The sequence below is a fragment of the Orycteropus afer genome, unplaced genomic scaffold (genome assembly GCF_000298275.1).
Source record: "Orycteropus afer afer isolate SDZICR_OR568_19922 unplaced genomic scaffold, OryAfe1.0 scaffold00049, whole genome shotgun sequence".
Taxonomy (NCBI): Eukaryota; Metazoa; Chordata; class Mammalia; order Tubulidentata; family Orycteropodidae; genus Orycteropus; species Orycteropus afer.
Window position 1 is genome coordinate 10,248,602 of NW_006921636.1, and position 21,275 is coordinate 10,269,876.

The window sequence follows — 21,275 nt, forward strand, 5'->3', positions numbered from 1 at the left end:
AGGACAGTCCCTCAGGGGTGACACTGAAGACCACCTGCTGACCACACTCCCTGCAGCTGGGGCAACAAGATAGTCCCTGAAGGGGGTCTGGGTGGCACATTAAGGTTTTCCACACATGTACTATTTTTCATGAAATATTTATTTTATTCATTTTTTCCAATAAGTAACACACGTCCAATAGTATTGTTGGGTGCCGCAAGTCAGTTCTGACTCATAGTGGCTCCGTGCAACAGAGTGGAACTGCCCCATAGCTTTCTCTAGGCTGTAATCTTCATGGAACAGTCTTTCTTCCACAGAGCTGCTGGGTGGGTTTGAACCACCAATCTTTTTGTTTGCAGCTGACTGCTTAATCATTGAGCCACTAGGGCTCCTTTGTACAATCGTGCAGACTTTCAAAGGAATAGAAGGATAGATGAGTAAAACTACTATTCTTGTCCCTGTTTTAGGAAGTTCTAAAGGAGGCCCAGGAGCTCTGGTGGCATAGTGTCTAAGACACTTCACTACTAACCAGAAGGTTGGTGGTCCAAATCCATCAGCCACTCCTCGGAAGGAAGGTTGGGCAATCTACTTCCATAGTGATACCACCTCGGAAACCCAAGGAGAGGTCGCTATGAGTTGGTTCCGACTTGACGGCAATGAGTTTGGTTTTTGTTTAAAGGAGGTCCAGAGAAGTTAAGTGATTGCTTCTAAGTAACACAATTCATAGGTAGCAGAGCTGGGATTTGAACTAATGTCTGTCTGACATTTTACACTACCACCTCCTACTGAGGGGTGTATCAGGGAAGGCTTCCCGGGTGACATCAGACCTCCTCTAACTTCATGAGTGGGAGGAAGAAGCACCATCAGCCTCAGGCCAAGGCTGATTCCTATGAGGCTAAAGTCAGACATACTTCCACCCACCAATGTTTTTTAACCAATTCTGACATGAGCCGTCTCCCCCACAGCACTTTCTACTTCTCTGCCCAAACTCACTGCCATTGAGTCGACTCCAACTCGTAGTGACCCCATTGAGTTTCCTAGGCTGTAGATCTGTGGAAGCAGACCACCCCATCTTCCTTCCACGGAGCAGCAGGTGGTTTTTAACCACTGACATTTTGGTTAGTAGTCAAATGCTTTAACCAGTAAAGCACCAGAGTTCCTTACTCCTCTGCTGGGTTTGATCATTCATTGCAATGGCCACACAGAACTCAGACCATACTCACAATTATGGGGTTTTTAGGGAAGTAATAGGTTACAATTCAGGATCAGAAATGACTCAGGATGTAGTTCTTTGGTCAGGACAGTTTCTTAGCCACGCCCACAGGCACACCTCTCTCTCAGCTCTGGCCCCTGGGCCTCTGTTCTGCTCAGGCAAGTGTTACAAAGTTCCTTAGCTCTCCTGATCAATGCTTAGAGGCACCCTACTCCCCCAGGAACCCTTCTCCCCAAAAACTCTCAGTTCTCTTGACTCAGGGACTGGCAGTCCCACTGCCTTGTACCAGTCCCCTCACCGCCCCGGTTCTGCTGCCCTGTCTGTGCCATGGACTCTGTGGTGCTTGCCATCTCCTGCAATCTCTGGTGTTACAGAGCTCAGCCTGTACCCTGGGTCTAGAAGGTTCTCAGTGCAGGGACCCTGGATCTAAAGAATGCACTCTGCTCCTGACTCTTCTTGTTGGTAGCAAGGTCCCCTCTCAGCCTCCAGGATTGTCTCATTTGAAGCCTAGCAGGATGCCAAACTGGTCAATCCCCTCGTTAGGGTTCCATACACCTTATCTGCATGGTTCCACCCCCACAAGCGTTCCATACACCTTGTTTGCATTATTAGCATGCTGTCCAATCCCCCTGGTGGGCCACAAAACCCTATTTGCATAGCTCCACCCAGTCATTGTGTGGGAGTCACAAGACCATGGCTAGAAGGGCCATATGACTTGATTCACTGCACCACACTAGGGGAAGTGACATCCTGAAGAGACAGTGCAGTACAATGGTAGGCAGCATGAGCTGTGGAGCCAGACCTTCTGGGTTGGGGTCACAAAGCCCCCACTTCTTAGCTATATGATCTTTGGCAAGTTACTAAACCTCTCTGTGCCTCCATTTCCTCATCTATAAAATAGTGTATCCTGCTCATAGAGTTGTCATAATCATTGAATGAATCAATACATGTGCAGATTTTAGAACCAAGCTAGGCCTAGTTGCATGTAATTGATTGGATGTTGGGTAAGAAAGGGCAGAATCAGGATGGCTGGGGGATTGTTGGCCTGAGCAACTTGGTAGAAATGGTGCCATTTATGGAGATCATCTGAACCCAGTCTGATCCGGAGGCAGGAGGCCGGCTGAGGTGTTCCTGTGCTCCACAAGCTTCTCTGAGCCCCAGGAGCGGTGGGAAAAGCCCCATCTCTTGGTGGGGGCTGGGCTGCGGCACTGCTCAGCATGGTAGGAGGCCAGGCTGGCTCTGGGCCCAGCCCTGGGCAGTTGGCCGGGATTTCTGTTCAACAGGGACATTGTGTGGCAGCTGCCCCTTCCCCCAGCTCCTGCTGGTACCATCCTCTCCGCAGGCTGCCCCAGGCCACTGCAAGTCACTGCAGACTGGAGCAGAAGCAACTGGAATGCTTACGGCACATCCTACCTCCGGGCCCTGGTCCAGCACCTTCCCCAGGCCTAGGTTGGGTCCAGTGTGAGTCTGGATGCATGGCTGCTGAGAGGTGGTTCTGACCGGCTGGAAGCAGATCCCAGCACTCACTCTGAGCTTGAAAAACTCACTTAAACCACTCAGTGTCCTCACTGCAGTGTCCTCCTGCTGCAAAACCCAGGACTCCACACAGACTGATAGTCAAGCAAAGGCTTTGCTCGGCCCACCCACAAGCCCAGCTCGGCTAGCCCCTGCCGACCTCCCGAGAGTCATCTCCTCTTTTTCTTTCCCTTCTTTACACCCCTCCGCTCCCTCTGCCTCCTTACAGTTCCTCAGCTGCACCCCACAACTGTTGCATGTGCTTTTCCTTCTGTTGTGTGTTCTCCCTTGACATCTCTGAGTCCGTAACCTTCAGGTCTCAGCTCCAAGGTCACCTCCTCAGAGAGGGTAGAGTAGCCTCCCACCTCTACCCACTCTCTCTCATTTCCCCACCATACCTACCCCCTAAATTAAGGAGTCCTTGGGTGGTGCAAAGGAGCCCTGGTGGTACTGTGGTTAAAGCATTAGGCTGCTAACCAAAAGGTCAGCAGTTCAAACCTACCAGCCATTCCATGGGAGAAAGATGAGGCAGTCTGCTTCTGTAAAGATTTATAGACTTGGAAACCTTATGGGGCCTAAGGCACTTGATTGCTAACCAGAAGGCTGACGGTTCAAACCCACCAGGCACTCCTCGGAAGGAAGGTTGGGCAATGTACTTCCATAGTGATACTGCCTTGGAAACCCAAGGAGGGGTCGCTGTGAGTTGGGTCTGACTCGACGGCACATAACAACAATAATAGAGCTGCTATGAGTCAGAATCGACTCATTGGCAGTGGGTTTGGTTTTGGTTGTGGGTAGTGCAAATGGCTAGTGCACTAGGCTGCTAACTGAGAGGTTGGAGGTTCTAGAACACCAAAGGGACCTCAGAAGAAAGGCCTGGTGATCCACTCCTGAGAAACCAGCCACCGAAAACTCTACGGAGCACAGTTCTGCTCTGACACCATGAGGTCACCACGAGCGGGCATCGACTGCATGGCAGCTGGTGTCACCGTCTCAATGATCTTATTCATTTGTTGGTTACTGATCGTCTCTGCTATTAGACAGACGCTCCATGAAGGCAGGGACCTCATCTGTGTTGCTCTCTCCACTGCTCCCAGCATCTAGCAGAGCCCCAGTACATAGTGGTACCTACAAAGTGGACACAACCTACAAGAGGGGCTGTTTTGAGCATTGATTATATAACGTATGGGCAGTGCCTAGCAGGGCACTGGCACATACCAGCTGCTAAAACCAGGAGCCCCGATCATCTTCACGACTGTTATTTTTTACTAGCTCATAGGTGAGAGACGGTCTTGCCCTGACACCTTCCCGTATATCTTACTTCATTTCCACCACAACAAACACGGTGGAGACGTGGGTGCCCGCCCCAGCCCCTCATTCTCTGCTAGGTTGCTGGCAGTCACCTTTATCGTGGTCACCTGGTCGGACAGGCAGGCTGGGAAAGTGATTAAAAGCTGGATTCTGGTTTTAAATTCCAACCCTAGGGCAAGTCACTTCACTTATTTCAGCAAACCACTTAATGTCTTTGAGCCTGAGTTTCTTCACCTACAAGAAGGGGATAATCATAGTACCAACCTCATGGAGCTGTGACGAAGATTAAATAAGACAATATTAGCCAAGTGCTTAGGACAGTGCTCAGTGGAGAATGAGTCCTATATCCCAAAACCAAACCAAGCTCACTGACATCGAGTCAATTCCAACTCATAGTGGCGTCCGTTGGATTATGGAAGTAGATTGCCCCATGTTCCTTCCGTGAAGCAGGCAGTGGGTGTGAACCACTGACTACATGACCAGAGCTCCTTAAGTACTAGGTTAAGTGTTTGTTAAATTAAGTAAATAATAAAAGAATCATATGCACTACAGTCTGTTACAGGACTGTTTTATGTGTACTTACTCAATTCTTACCATAACCCCTTGAAGAAATGAAGACACAGAGACACTCATTAATTTGCCCAAGGCCACATAGCTTGTAAGTGGCAGGAGGGTTTGAAGGTCCACACGTGGCCATAAAGCCTTCTCTTTTTTCCTTCCTTTAATCAAATTCTCTGACTCTCTCCACCTGGAAATTATTATACAGAGTTGTATACACACAGTCAAGTCTGCCGTGTCTTAGGGCCTTGTAAGAGCTTTTCAAAGGTATTCTTGACCATACATTTCTATTTTGAACATTGAACTGAACACCCTCCTTATATGATGTGGTCCTACCCATTAAAAGACCATGCTCATTGCCATCAAGTTGATTCCAACTTACAGTGATCCTCTAGGACAGAGCAGAACTGCCCCCATAGGGTTTCCAAGGTTATAAATCTCTTTGGGAAGCAAACTTGTCACATCTTGCTCCCATAGAGCAGCTTGTGGGTTTGAACTGCTGACCTGCTTGTTAGCAGCCAAATGCTTAAGCACTGTTCTGCCAGGGCTCCTGAGATGCGACTATACTGTATATAAAAGAGGTCGAGGGGGGAAGACCTGGTGGAAGTGGGAGGGAAGGATGAGGGGAGCTCCATCCTGCCGGTTCAGCCTTCCCCCACCCCAGCTCCTCAAGGCAGCCACAAGCACTTCTTGGCATCTTTGGGGGCCCTAAGGAACACAGTTTGAGAACCAGAGCATTGGGTGATTGCTGAGTATTCTGCCATTGCTAGCATCTTGTGACTTTGCTGTTACTAACCCCAGCTGACATGTATGGGCCCACACCACGAGCCCAAGCACTTTCCTAAGTGCTTTATAGACTAGCTCCCTTTCTCCCAACATCTCTCTGAGACAGGTACTGTGATTATCCCCGGCTGACAGGTAGGGAAACTGAAGCATGGAGACGTTAAGTCACTTGTCCAAGACGACACAACCAGAAAGTGATGAAGCTGAAGCCAGGGCCCTTTCTCTGCCCCCTTCCAGCCACGCTGCCTCTCACCGTGCCTGCTCTTGGTCCCCAGAGTCCCTGGGAATTCTTTGGGAGCAGTGAGTTTCCAAGGAAATGGAGCTTCTGATTCCTGAGGGAATGAGAAAGGGCTGGTGAGGCCCCTTTGGAGTCCCCAAGAGAACCCCAGGCCACTGGGGTTCACCACTGGGGTTCTCCTCTCTCATGGAGCTTCCAGACCTCCCTCCAGCTCCAGAAGCCGAGCCAAGGACCTGAGGGGCAGCTGGGACATTGGCTGGAAGCCTGTGACTCTGAGGCCCAGCTACAGGGAAGCTCTTGGCTTCTCACTTGCCCAGGTCATTAATATTCCCTGTCACCAGCCTCTCTCCCCTTAATCGTGCACACTGCTGTCGCTCTGTGCCAGAACAGTGGTCTGTGGGGAGAACCAGTGGCCCCGTTTCTTCCTTGCAGAGCTTCCTAGGTCAGGAGAGGCCCTGGGGCCTTGGCTCTGGCAGGTACCCTACTTGCCAACCTATCAGACAAAGGTGCAGTGTCAAAGAAGCACCTGTAGTCTACAAGGACTGTTTTTTTTTTTAAGGGAAACTATATTTAAGCATGTATTACCATATTTTATGCAAACAATGTGCACTTATATGCTTTTTGCAAACAGCACAACCCCTGGCACCTTAGTTTCCTATGCATGTTATCTGTATATATGTGCTATTTACATAGGTGCATTATATGTGAAAAATATGGTATTTGTGAAGTGAAGGTGACTTTTAATTCAAGTTGTAGGGAGGACTATATTATTTTGTTTATATAAAATCAGTATGCTGTATTCTAGAATCCATTATGAAATGTTAAGCTCTGGATGTTGTTGTTGTTGTTGTTATGTGCCATCGAGTGGGACCTGACTCATAGCGACCCCTCCTTGGGTTTCCGAGGCGGTATCACTACGGAAGTAGGATTGCCCAACCTTCCTTCCGAGGAGTGGCTGGTGGGTTTGAACTGCCAGCCTTCTGGTTAGCATAGTGGCTAAAGCACTTGACTGCTAACCAGAAGGCTGGCGGTTCAAACCCATCAGCCACTCCTCGGAAGGAAGGTTGGGCAATCCTACTTCCGTAGTGATACCGCCTCGGAAACCCAAGGAGGGGTCGCTATGAGTCGGGGCCGACTCGACGGCACATAACAACAAGCTACCAGAGATATAGGTAACAATTTTTCTATTGCACCTAAAATATAAAGTTCCTTTGATAAAACAAAATGTATTGGTACCAGAAGATATTGGGTTTAAAAGCATGACTATGGTAGAAATATAGTTGATTCCACATGATAGGTTTTAGGGAACTAAGCCAGCTCTACCCTTGACCAGCTTCTAAGCCCCTGGCTTGTTATCTTTGTTCAAAAAAATGATCTATAGGTTGTCCCTTTGTTGATTTATTGCGCTATTGCTGCACGGCACCACTAGGGGGTAGCACAGAGCACATTTTACATCTTGCAGCTTTGCTGCTTTGGGGGTCACAAAACCAAAACCAAACTCGCTGCCATCAAGATTCTGACTCATAGCAACCCCCATTGGGTTTCCAAGGCTGGAAATCTTTACGGAAGTAGATCTCCCCATCTTCCTTCTGCAGAGCGGCTTGTGGGTTTGAACCACTGACCTTCTGGTTAGCAGCGCAGTGCCTTACCAGTACACCACCAGAGACTCAGGATGATTTAAGGACACGCTGATGACGGGAGAGCATAGGTGGGGAATACATACTACGTGCTCACCAGCAGAGTGACTGCCGCAGAAGTCAGTGGAGAGAGCAGTGGTTAAGGAGCAGAGTAGATCTGGCCGGCCCCTTCTCTGTCCTGGGGCACTGTGGCCAGCTCTGGGCACTGCTCCTTGGTTGAGAGGGGCGGTAACAGACTAGCGTGTCCAGAGGAGGGTGCCTGGGTGGCAGGGACCTTCAGAGGAGCATGTTAGCTTGTGCAGGTCGATGGCCCTGAGTGTGAAACAAGGCTCAGACACCACTTTGGGGAACCTGAGGCAAGTCACCAAAACCTTCCTAGTCCAGTTCCCCGTCTGTAAAATAAATCCAGTTGCGGACAAGTCGACGCCAGCTCCTGGGGACCCCACACGCGTCAGGTAGATCTGTGTGCCACAGGACTGCCAATGGCCGAGTCCTCAGGTCCTTCTTCTGAGTCACATCTGGATGGACTTGAACCTGCAACCCTCCAGTTAGCAGCTAAGCGCACTAACCGTTTGCACCCCCCCCAGGGGCTCCCCTCTACAGAAAGGATAATATCTACCCTGTGGGATGGATAGAAGGAGTCAGCAGTCAACAATGCATCTTTGAGGCTTTATGGGGCACTTAGTGCCCTAAGAGCCTCAGGGATGGTGGATAATAACACAATATTAATGCCATTAATACTTACATTATTATTATTCATCGTAATCATTATCCTTACTGCTGATCATAAATATCTTCATTGTTGATAAGCATTAATTGTATTATGTTCGATATATAGCTGATCATGTTTTGTATTATACATACTTATAATGTCTATCTTATATGTATTATATATGGGTTACATATTAATATCTCATTATATATAAAGTTAAGGAGCTCTGGTGGTGTAGTGCCTAAGGCATTTGACTGCTAACTGGAAGACTGGCAGTTCAAACCCACCAGCAGCTCTGTGGAAGGAAGACTGGGCAATCTACTTCTGTAAGGCGGGATGAGATTTACCTGGAAGGTCTGATTCCTCTCTCCCACCTAATTTACAGTTTATGGGTCCTAGAGCCAAGGGGGGTTATTTGGGGGTCCAGGGGTGTATAAATGTCTCTGTGCCCTGATTTCTTCAAGCAGTCATAGTTAGGATCAAACCCTGTAGAGCAGGGAGCAGAGAGGCAACCCAAGAAGGAGGGAAGCTGAATGCCAGCCTGGCTTTGCTGCTGTTTGACCTTGCACAGGTCACTCACCCTCTCTGAACCTCCGTCTCCATTCATGGCGGGGCATAATGTCATCCTCATGACGGCTCCTAACCCTCTATGCTGGGCGCACCCAGGGGGCTTGGCGCGGGGTGGTGGGATGAGTGAGCAGAGCCCTCTCGCCCCTCCCCTCCCGCAGGAGTCGGGGCTGTCGGCGTGGATCGGCACGCAGCTACGCCCCCTGGAAAACGTGCCGCCCATGCTGGCCGTCCTGCTCATCACCGTGGTCATCGCCTTCTTCACGGAGTTCGCCAGCAACACCGCAGCCACCATCATCTTCCTGCCCGTGCTGGCCGAGCTGGTGAGGGTCGGGGCGGGGGCGGGGGCGGGGTGCGCGCAGGCAGGCGGGGGAGGAACGTTCCTGCCCCCTACCAACACACATTCAGAAACCTCTTCCGGGTTCCAGGGGGCTCCCTCAGGGGGCGCAGTTACCACGGCTCACTTTCAAAATGCGTGGAAGTTCAGAACCACAGTGTGATGTTTAAGAAATACTGTTGTGTTTTTTTTTTTTTTCCTTCAAGAAATGCTTAAATAGAGTAAATATTTTCTAAGTACACTAAATCGGTTTGCAGTGCAGGGAAACCCAGTGATGCGGAGAGCTTTCTAGGGAAATATGCATACCGATTTGGAGTTAGAGGAAGTAGAAAGTCTGAACAGACCAGCAACCACAGGAAGAATTCTAGCGGCAGGCAAGGCTCTCAACTCCAAACCAAACTTGCTGCCATCCAGTTGATTCGGACTCACAGAGACCCCCCACACACACACTGGGTTTCCCAGGCTGTAAATCTTTACGGAAGTAGATTGCCCCATCTTCCTTCTGCAGAGCAGCTTGTGGGTTTGAGCCCCCAAACTTCTGGTTAGCAATCAACTGCCTTGCACACCGCACCAAGAGAGCTCCTTAGCACTCTAGACTCTCTCTGAATAACCTGGGATGGGCAACTTCAGGGGGATGCTGGTCTCCACCCCCTAGATGCCAGCAGCACCCCTCGCCCAGCTGTGACAGCCAAGACTCTCCAAATAGTACCCACTGCCCTGGTAACGCTGGCCAGCAAGTGCCATTTGGAGCTCTCTCTGACATCCAGACCAGGCACGGGGGGGGGGGGGCGGTTGGTTAGTTTAGAGCCCTAGTTTTCATCAGCAGTGTCCCTGGTGGTGCAGTGTTTAAGCACTCAGCTGCTAAAGGAGAAGATCTCAGTTCGAACCCACCAGCCGCTTCCAGGGGAAAAATGTGGCAATCCAGCTTCCAGTAGGATTTGCAGCCTTGCAAACCCTACAAGGCAGTTCTACTCTGTCCCTCAGGGTCGCTATGAGTTGGAAATCTACTTGCCAGCAGTGGGTTTGGGTTTGGGTTTGTACTGTGGTCCCCAGACTAGCAGCATCCCCTCGTTAGAAATGCACATGCTCTGGTCCCAGCCCAAACCCTTTCCAGTCAGGAGTCTGAAACACTGGAGGTGGGCCTGCAGTCTGCACATTAACAAACCTCCAGATGATTCTGATACAAAGTAGAGTGAAAACTCGCCCCGCCTCCTGTTACTGAATCAAAGGCTGGGCACTGGGACCCCGCAGTCAGGTTTTAGCAAGCCCTTCAGGTGACTCTGATTGGCTCAAACTTGGGAAGAGAGTTCCCATAAGTCCCCAGCCTGTCCTTCAGGTGAGCCAGCAAGGCGGCCCCATTGTCACTAACCTCGCTGTTCTCTCCCGCTTGCGCTTGGTCTGGGGCCCTTCTGTTCGGTCTCTGTGGCTGCCTTTCTCTCTGTCTAAATTGGCTTTGCTCATTTGCTCTTGATTGCTGTCTGTCACTCTTCCGGTATCTGTCCATACGTCATTGTCCTCTCTCCTGCCTCTGCCCACCTCTTTGAATCTCTATGACTGTGTGTCACTCTCTTTCTGACTCCGTCTCTACCTCTGGTTATGGCCTCCCTGTATTTGTCTGTGTCTTGGTCTCTCCGGCCCCCTCCTGGCCCAGGCCATCCGCCTGCGAGTGAACCCCCTGTACGTGATGATTCCCGGCACAGTCGGCTGCTCCTACGCCTTCATGCTCCCAGTCTCGACGCCCCCCAACTCAATCGCCTTCGCCTCTGGACACTTAATGGTCAAGGACATGGTGAGTCTGGAATCTTCAGACTGAGGCCTGGAGAAGAGGGCGGGCTCCTCGCGGTGGGCGGGCTCCTCGTGGTGGGCAGGCTCCTTCTGGTGAACCAGCACCTGGTGGTGACGGAGACCTGCTAAGCAATGTCGAGGAGCAGAAAGAGATAGAAGAGGATGGAGAGACATTGCTCGTCCTGAGCAGGGCATGGCTACTTGCATATGTTACTCCCTGGGAGTAATGAGTTAGGCACTTGGCTGCTTACCAGAAGGTTGGCAGTTGGAACCCGCCAGCCACTCAGCAGGAGAAAGATGTGGCAATCAGCTTCCCTAAAGATTACAGCCTTGGAAACCCATGGGGCAGTTCTACTCTGTCCTGTAGGGTCACTAGGAGTCGGAATCAACTCTGAGACAATGGGTAGAACAGGAGTTAAATGACATAACCTGTGACAAGGGCTGCTCAGTGTCTGGCATCTAGAAACCACTCTACAAGTGGGGACCAGCTGCAGCAACTTGGGACAGCCTTGCAGCTGTTATCAGTTGCCAGCAAGTCAGCTCCGACATATGGCGACCTTATGAACAACGGAGCTAACTGCTGCCTGGCCCCGTGCCATCTTCATGACTTTGGCTACCGTGTCAGTCCGTTACACTGAGGGTTTCCCTGACCCTCTGCTTGACCAAGCATAATGTCCTTCTCCAGCAATTGGTTCTTACCTGATGACGTGTCCGGAGTAAACTAGCTGAGGTCTCACCATCTTCATTCTAACGTGCGTTCTGGTTGCATTTCTTCTAAGGGAGATTTGTTCCTTCTGGCAGCCCACAGTCCGTTCAGTATTCTTTGCCGGCACCACAATTGGAATGCATCCGTTCTGTCTTCCTTTTTCATTGTCCAGTTTTCACATGCATATGAGGTGATTGAAAAGGCCAGGGTAGTGTAAAGATCAAAGGGTCTTGGGCGTAGACTGACCTGGTTTTGTGTCCTGGCTCTATCACTTCCCAGCTGTGAGATCTTAGGTGAATGACTTCCTGTCTCTGAGGCTGGGTTTTCTCCATCTTTACAATGGGCACACTGCATCCCCTCTCTCAGTCTGGGCTCCATTTCAGGTACGGACGGGATTCCTGATGAACTTGATGGGCGTCCTGCTGCTCAACTTGGCCATAAATACCTGGGCACAGACCATCTTCCAGCTGGGCACCTTTCCAGTCTGGGCCAACATCCACTTAGCCAATGTCACGGCGCTACCACCCACCTTGATCAACAGCACACTTCGGACTCTCTGACTTCCCACAGGGGACTGACTCCCCTTGGGTTGGGCCCTCCCAGAGGGCTGTCACCAACACTTGCTGCCAAGGACTCCATGGGCCATCAAGCAATTCTTTTCTGTGATCCAGTATGCAGTAAGTAAAGGTGACCACCAGTGGTCCACTCAGACCCACAGGCTTATTTTCTAAGACACTTTCTCATTCTCCCTCATGCGTTTCAGGGCTCTGATATCTCCCAGATCTGCTTTGTGACGAAAAAGCTCCTTTATCGCTGAGCTATTCTGTGACAAGGATGCAAGAGAGCCCGAATGCAGTGAATCTGGAATGGTCTTCCTCTAGCCCCATTGGGACGGCCATCCATCCCAATGGGCGCAGTTGAGCATTTCCCCAGACTAACATGTTAGGTGTGTCTTAGTTATCTAGTGCTGCTATTATAGAAATACCACATATGGTGGCTTGAATAAACAAATTTATTTTCTCACAGTTCAGGAGGCTAGAAGTCCAAATTCAGGGCGCCAGCTCTGGGGCAAGACCTTCTCTGTCCACTGTACAGGAAAGTCCTTGTCTCTTTGAGCTTCTGCTCCTGGGCAGTCTTCACATGGCTTGGCATTTCTCTTCCCCCATCCATGCTCTGCTGGCTAGTTTTATCTCTTTTATATCTCAGAAGAGATTGGCTCAAGATATACCCCACACTAATCCTGCCTCATGAACAGAACAAAGACAGTCCATTCCAAATGGGATTCTAAGCACAGGCATAGAGGTCAGGGTTTAAAGCACATTTTGGGGGACATAATTCAATCCCTAATAGGGTAATACTCTGAAGACATCATCTTGCCTTTGGCAATCATTTTCCTCAGAGAGGAATTTGGTACTGAATTGTTCCAGTCCAGTTGTTCAGCTGTTAACCACTGGTGGGTGTTCTGTTTGGTTGGTGCCTCTTCGGTACCAGAGATAGTTCCCATTTCTGGGGCCTGGGAGAAGGACCAGGTTGCTTCTCTCGGCTCCAAAGCATGTTAGGGAATTGTAGCAATGCCAGCCAACTTCTCTACCCAACCTTTATAGGATTTTCCTGCTCAATATGATTCAGTTTAGTCATAACTCCGGGGTCAGGTCAAGCTTGGGCCCTGCCCTCTAGCAGGTGACCCTCAGCCCCACCAGCCTGGACCCTCCTGAATGTGGTCACTGCTTCTGCAGCTGAACTTGACCTCCCCACACCCATCCTAAATGGTGAGCATGTTCAATTAGCAAAGGCCATGCTGTTCAGGGCCGAGAGGAAAGTCAGAAGAGAAATCAGGGCCTTGTCAAAGGTCTCAGGCAGGTGATAATGTTGCATGCAGTCCCTTTTGCAGACAGGAAAGCTGAGTCCTGGAGGACTCAGGCCTCATGGTTTTTTAGGCATCTTACCATCTCTAATGAGTAGCGCAATATTAGGTCCAGGAGAAGGAGGCCTGGTAGTAGTGGTTAAGGGCTCAGATGCCAACCAGAAGGTCTGGGGTTTGAACCCACCAGGTGCACTGCAGGAGAGTAGGCCTGGAGATGTGCTCCCGTAAAGAATGCAGCCTAGGAAACCTATGGGGGCAGTTCTACTCTGTCCCTTAGGGTCACTATGAGTTGGAATCAACTTGAGGGCACACAACAACACATACAGAAGACACTTGGCAAGTGTCTACCAAAAGACTGGGCCAGCATGAGCTCAGCCTCAAAAAATGCAACAGCCCAGGGACTCAGAACTCACACTGTCTTCCGATGTACCCTGGAGGTACCAGGTTTTCCAGCTGCACCAGCAGGAAGTAGCGCCAGGGACTAAACTCATCCTGAGTAAAGTACACAGGAGTCCTGGCCATTTCCCTGAGAGCAGAGGAGGAGGGAGAAGAGGGCCCTGAGCCAGCTTGAGCGAGACCTCCTTCCCAAGTGAGCACTTCAGTATTTCAATACAGTTGCAGCCTGTCGGGGTGGGTGGGGTGCACGTGTGGGCAGAGTATGGGCTAATGCTTTTCCAGAGAAGACCTCAGGCCTGTGGCCAGATGATTCATGATCTCAAATGCTTCTGATTGAAATGACTATAAAATAAAGAATGTGAATCACATTGGACCTGGAGATTATTTACCTTCTGGACATAGGAAGAGGAGCCCTGGGGTACAGTGGTTCAAGCACGCAGCTGCCAGCCCAAAGGTCATCAGTTTGATCCCACCAGCAGCTCCGTGGGAGAAAAGACCTGCAGGTCTCCTCCCATAATGATTACAACCTAGAAAACCCTAAGGGGCAGTTCTACTCTGTCACACGGGGTCGCTGTGGGGTACAGCCAGAGTGCTCCTTGGAAGCAAGGATGGCGGGACTTCATCTCATGTACTTTGGACGTGTTATCAGGAGGGATTAGTCCCTGGAGAAGGACGTCATGCTTGGTAAAGTCCAGGTCAACAAAAAAAAAGGAAGACCCTCAAGGAAATGGATTGACACGGTGGCTTCAACAGTGGACTCACACATAGCAGTGATTGTGAGCATGGTGCAGGACTGAGCAGTGCTTCGTTCTGGTGTGTGTGGGGTCACTGTGAGATGGCACCTAACAACATGAGTAGGAATCGGCCCAACAGCACCGAAAACAACGACAACATAAGAGAATCCGGCCTCCAGACGCCCTGGGCTGGGGGTTCACAGAATTGACGTCTGTGACCTCTCTTCCCACTCTCCTCTCCCTCACTCCATTCAGCCACACACCCAAACACTTCTGCCTCAGGGCCTTTGCACATGCCATGCCCTCTGCCTAGAACACTCTGTTCCTCCCTTACTTCACTCAGGTCTCTGCCCAAATGTCACCTCCCCAGGGAGGCTTCCTGTCTAAAAGATGCCCCTCATTTCTCTCCATCCCCTAACTCTGCTATATTTTTCTTCTTAATGCTTAGCCCTGACACGGCATTGTTATTTTCTTGTTTATTGTCTTTCTCTTGCTGTAGAATATATACTTATGAGAATACAAACTTCATTTTATTCACTGATGTAACCCCACTACCTAGAGCAGTTTCTGGCACATAGTAGGTGCTCACTAAATATTTGGTAAATGAATCTACACGAGAATTTATAAGCAAGTGCTCTCACCCTCTGACCTGCGGTCTGTTTGGTGCATTTCTTCATTCACTCTCATTTTTTCATTCAACAAACATTTATTTAGAACCTGTGCTGGTTTGGAATTAGAACTGTATTAGAATTATGTGCTGGTTTGGAATTCCTGGGTGGTTTGTTGTTGTTGTTATGTGCCATCAAGTTGTCTCCAAACTCATAGAGACCTTATGTACAACAGAAGGAAACACTGCCTGGTCCTGTGCCAGCCTCACTATCCCTACTATACCTGAGCCCATTGCTGCAACCACCATGTCAGTCCATCTCATTGAGGTCCTTCCCCTCTTTTATTGACCCTCCACGTTACCAACCATGATGTCTTGGATATCCACAATATCCTTCTCCAGGGAATGGTCTCTTCTGACAACATGACCAAAGTAGTGAGACAAAGTCTAGCCATTCTTGCTTCCAAGGGGCATTCCGGCTACACTTCTTCCAGAACAGATTTGTTAGTTCTTTTAAACAAGACCAATGACTTATTGCTGGGTGGTGCACATGGTTAAACACTGGCGGTTTGAATCCACCCAGAGCTGCCTCGGAAGAAAAGCTTGACTACCTGCTTCTGAACGGTCACAGCCACTGAAAATCCTGTGGAGCACAGTTCTTCTCTGATGCACATGGAGTTGCCATCAGTTCAGGACTGACGAGACGGCCACCAGTTGGTTGGTTGGTGTCTTTATGTGCTGGTTCACTGTCCCCACCCTCATGGAGCTTACAGGGTAGCAAAGGAAACAGAAGAGTAAGCAGGTTATCAAACACATAAAATGATGACAGGCTATGAAGAAACAGACTGGCCAATGTGATACTGACTCAGAGGCTACTTCAACCAGGGTGGTCAGGGAGGGCCTCTTGGAGGAGGTGACATTGGATTAAGCCCCAAAGGAGTTGGCAGTATGAGTCTGGGGGTAAACATTCCAGGCCAGGGGCTGCCCATTTGTAGGTCTGGAGGCCCAAACAGGGAGAGATTGCCTCTGTTGGCAGAAGGTGGACATGTGGACTTGGGCCTTTGAAAGTCTGCCACCTCTGGCTAGTGACAACCCCTCTGCTGTGCACGCCTCCATCCTAGAAAACACTGCACTCCTACCCATCCTGCATCAGACTCCCTGCCTGGACATTCCTCGGCCCAGATGCCTGAAGGCTTTGCCGTTGTGGGAGAGAGAGATCCCCTGTGGGCAGAGGCAGGGCACCCTTACAGATGTGCTCATGGCCGCGTGGTGGGGGTGGGGATGGCAGAGGTGGTGGAGAGGCACTGGAAATATACGATGGCTGCAGGGAGCACTGGGAAGTCCGAAGAAACAAGAACAACCTGCTTTTGTTATCTGTGTCTTCATAGCAAGCCACCCCAAACCGTCAAAATGCGTTTGCTCATGTTTCTGAATGTGGGCAGAGCTCTGTAGGGATGGCTTTGTCTCTGCCCTGTGTGGGGTGGCCAGGTCACTCAGTTGGGGCTGCAGAGTCCAAGATGGCACCCTTTAGGGCTTCTCTTTGCAGGAGCCTAGACGGGACGTCTTATGGGGCAAAAGCAAAAATGACAAAGCCCCTTAAGGCCTGGGCTTGGAAGTTCAGGCATGTCAATTCTGCCATATGCTATTGGTTAAGGCAAATCACAGTGTTGGCCTGATTCAAGGAGAAGGAAAAGGCTCCACCGCTCAGCACACGTTACAGGGAAGGGAGGAATGGTTGGCTGTCATCCTTGGAAGCCATTTACCAGAAACCTCAATAGAAAAATTAACACAAGAGATGAATATGCCACTTTGAAAAGGGACATCTAGATGCCAACAGGCTTATAAAGAAGTGCTCAGACCCACACATAGTCAGGGAAATACAATTGGAAACAACACTCAACAATACCCCAATCAGACCGACAAAACTGGGAAGGATCTGACAAGGGACAGTGAGGTGTGAGGACACAGAGGCCTTCGCGTTCTGCCGCTGAGCTTGGGACTGTGACAGGCAGCCAGGAGCACGGTTTGGCATAATTAGGGAATCCATTATCCTGTTCCCTATGAGCCAGTTATCCTACTCCCATGTTTATATCCCAGCAAGGTTATCCCACAGTTCCCTGCAGAGTCAGGGTGGAAGGGTGTTTGTGCCGGTGTTGTTTGAGGTCCCAAGGGGTTGGAGCCCACCTCGGTGAGCATCACTGGGGGAATTCAATAAACTATGGAAAACAGGCAACATGTCAGGGTGATGGGCTGCTGGTACACAGTGATGGGACTGACAGATACAGATTTCAGGACGGACATCACAGATTAGAGCCAAATGGGAGAGAAACAGGAGTGGTAATGACAGATGTCACAGAAGAAAAGATGAAATAAAAGTCAGTGAAGGAGGTCAGTAACCCACACCGGACTCCTGGCTCCACCCCTCACATATGACCTCAAGCAGGTCTCTTTACTGTTCTAGATTTTGGTTCTCCATCTGAGAAATGAAGCAGTCTTAGTAGGAAACAGTAAGCACACAAACTTGGCAAGTTGGAGACAGGAGGAGAAATGAATGAAGGAACTAGTTACACAGGTGTGGCCAAAGGGTAGAAAAGTGACCAGGGAAAGCCCAGAACCCGGGCAGAGTCAGGAGAGGGCTAGTATGAGCTTTACACTAAAGATCAGTTGCTAATCTTTAAAATTCAGAAGACTGCATGGACACAAAATCTGGATTTCTGGATTCTCTTAAGAAAGAAAATATTGGAAGATGTGGAACCTTCATTCTTACCTGGCAACAGTTGTTTTGGGGTTAAAGCACCCTGCGAAGAAGCTCTGGTGGCCTAGTGCCTAAGGCATTTGACTGCTAACCAGAAGGTTGGCGGTTCAAACCCACCAGCTGCTCCACAGAAAGAAGACAGGGCAGTAAGGATTTATTGCCTCGAAAACCCAGTAGGGGTCACCATGAGTCGGAATTGACTCAATGACAGTGGGGTTTTAGTGTGGGGGTAGGGACTTAAGTTGGAGCCTGATGTCTCGTGTTTGCCACAGTCCCCGCCACTCCTTAGTGCCTTACGTCGGCTTTTCATTTGACTCTGTCACTTCGGGGACCTCTGAAAGCATTTGAATCTGTGACTCCAGTGCTGCATGATCTGAAAGGTCCATTTCAGCGTCCGTGGTCACTAATTCTAATGGCCAAGAGCGGCGTGGCCAAATTGAATTTTCTGTGATGATGGAAATGGTCGGTGTCTGCGCTGTCCAATGTGGTAGCCACTGGTTTGCGGTGTGTGACCGTTGAACACCTGAACTGTGGCTGGCCTGAACTGAGATGTGCTGTAAGTATAAAATACGCACCAGCCGTAAAGATTTAGTCCAGAGAACCGAATGCAAATTATCCCATTAATAATTCTTCTGTTGATTGCATGTTGAAAGAATAATATTTTGGACATATTGGGTTGAATAAAGTATATTATTAAAATCGGTCTCCCTTTTTTATGTGGCTGCTGGGGAACTATGAGTGATAGCTGTGGCTGGCATTGGTGGCCCACCGTCTGTTTCTATAGGGCAGCACTGGTCTATAGGGTAAGATTTTAGCTGCCTCTGTGCGTTCTCCAACCTACTGGACATGGCAACATTACACACCCACAGGCTGTCAAGTTCAACGGCTCTAATAGTCCATGGACCTCTGATTCCGGATCAGGCTCCCAGGCCACTCTGAAGGCTTGCCACTTCCTCTTCCTCTCTGTCTTATGGCTCTGAATCCTCCTCCCAGAAATCCCCTCAGCGAAACTGATTCTACATTTGATGAGTCAGAAGCCCCTGTCAGATGTCAGGGGCCTTGAGGTCAAGACAGCCTTATATAGGCAGAGATGACTGCCTACGTGTGCTGAGAAAAGCCAAACATAGCTTCCACCCTTTGCCTCCAGGGCTCCACACTCCTATGCTCCCAGATCTCAGCCGCCTACCAGACACTTTCTGGACATGACCTGTGTGGCCTTAACCAATCAGCTCTTGGCCCCAGAGCAGAAACTGAGCAGACTGCTAGGCATCTTGCAGGACTGATGCCCTCTGGCCAGTACGGGGCCCTGAGGGTTCCCATGTGAGTGGCCCCAGGCCAGAGTTATGGCTGGGTGCTCACTCAGGCAGAGCAGTTGGCCGGGTTGGAGGGAGGGGACGTGAGCATTTGTCTATTGTTTCCAGGCACCCGGCATACACTGGAGTCCCTGAATGGTACGAATGGTTAACACACTTGGCTGCTACCCAAAAGGTTGGCAGTTTGAGTCCACTCCGAGGTGCCTTGAAAGAAAGCCCTGGCAATCAACTTCCAAAGATGACTCATTCTCACCCTGCAACAGTTGTTTGGAGGAGACGAGTGGTGGTGGTGGGGACTTAAGTTGCAGTCTGAAGTCTCATTTACTTTTGAAAACTCTGTGGAACACAATGCTACTCTAACACAAAGGGGCCGCTGTGAGTCGGAGTCGACCAAGGCGACTGGTGCTACACACATCTCAGTGAGTCCCCAGACAGCCCTGAGGAGGTCCCCCTCATGGTAGCAAAGGACACACAAGTTCAGAGAGGGTCAGTGTCTTGCCCAAGGTCACACAGCACTTAAGTGCCAAAGCTGGCATTTGAGTGTGGATCTGCAGCCTCCAGCCCAGGGCCCCCATGGTTCAGAGGAGCAACCACACAGCTCCCCGCCTCCGCCCTGCTAAGATCTCCCGAGAAGGATGCAAACTGGCGGTTCTCATCTTGCTTTTGGCCCACAGACATGAGGAGACTGACCTGCACAGTAATCTTAAATTTTTTGAAAATGAAATTCGTTTCTAACTTTTAAAACTTGAACATTTTTATATAAGAATGGGGATGACTGGCATCTTTGGAAAGATTGGAAATTCTGGGCCTCATTTCCATCTGGTCTCTACCCACCTCTGGAGCCAAGTAGAAGCTGCACTTCCCGACGGGGTCTATGTTTCCAGCTTGCCCCGTTCCCACCAGGCCTGCCCTGTTCGTTCCCTCAGCTGCCTGGCCCCACAGGTGCTGCTCCTGGCTTACTCCCTGTGCCTGGGTCTTGGCAGCCTGGGTGGCTCAGGAGGCCTGGCTTCCGGGAGGGGCTTATGACTAGGCCCTCCGAGTTTGGTGGCCACAGGGGTCTCATTCAGTTGTGTAACTATGAGAATGTCACTTCCCCTGTCCAGCTGTAGTACAGCCTCCTTCAGGCCTGAGCAAGTGGCCCAGGCAACATGTCCTTATAAGGGAAAATGGCAGCATGTAATGCCTCCTAGCTGGGTGCTCCCCCTCAGTGGGTTCACCCCAGGACTAGTCCAGATGCCCCATAGGGTGCAGGTTTAGGACAGGCCTCCTGAAGCCCCTGGATGGTGCAAATGGTTGATAAGCTTGGCTACCAACTGAAAGAGTGCCAGTTCAAGGTCACCAGAGGTGCCTTGGAAAAAAGGCCTGGCAATCTACTCCCAGAAAAAAAAAAAAAAAAACAGCCGTGAAAACCCTGTGAGCCCTGCTCTAGTCTGATACATGGGTCACCGTGAATTGACTCAGCAGCAGCGGGTTTACCTGCAGTCCCAGATGCTTTACAAGGCAGCCACCAACCCTGAGAGGTTTGACCAGGAGACTAGTAGAGCCAGTTTCGGAGTACCCGATAAGCAAGGTAAGCACGGGCTTACTTGTGCTTACTTACTAATCTGGAGTGAGCAATTTCACATTTTTTCACCCCATCAAAAATTCTGCTTCTAGGGATGGCTGGCATCTGCCTCTCTCCAACCCCACAGCACCTTCCCACAGAATCAGAGCCTCTTTTCAAATGTACAACCCCTGACAAGGTGGAGTGCCAGGTAAGCAAGGTAAGAACGGGTTTACTTGCGCGCGCCAACTAATCTGTAGGGAACAATTTCACAGATTGTAAGTAAGCACAAGTCAGCCCGTGCTTACCTTGCTTACCGAGTAGTGCGCCCTGAGTACAGCACCAAGGCCAAGCAGCTAGACAGCTGGGCTGGGGGAACGGGTGCTGGCTCCCCTCTCACTAGCCGAGTGGCTTGGTTTAGTGACTTTAACTCTCTGGGTCCTGTGCTTTGAGCTGAGGAATGGGGACAACAGATGGCTGTTAAAAGCAGGGACTCAGGGGTTGAAACGGAAAGCATTTAGAAGCAGGCCTGGTACATAGTAAAGCCACTCTATGGAGTCAATTCTGACTCATACCACCCCCCACTGGGTTTCTGAGGCAGTAAACCTTTACAGAAAGAGATTACCCTGCCTTCCTTCCATGGAAGGGCTGTTGGGGTTGAGCTGCCAATCCTCTGGTTAGGAGTCAAATGCCTTAGGCACTGCACCACCAGAGCTCCTTGG

General features: G+C 50.2%; 1 protein-coding gene across 1 annotated transcript in view; it reads left to right on the forward strand.

The window, feature by feature from the left end:
- Positions 1-11,901, forward strand: part of SLC13A3 (solute carrier family 13 member 3) — an 87,281-nt gene extending 75,380 nt beyond the window's left edge. The window contains exons 11-13 of the mRNA XM_007938349.2: positions 8,675-8,836; positions 10,502-10,639; positions 11,725-11,901. Coding sequence (XP_007936540.1) covers positions 8,675-8,836; positions 10,502-10,639; positions 11,725-11,901 — 477 coding nt within the window. The remainder of the gene's footprint in view (positions 1-8,674; positions 8,837-10,501; positions 10,640-11,724) is intronic.
- The last annotated feature ends 9,374 nt before the right edge of the window (positions 11,902-21,275 follow it).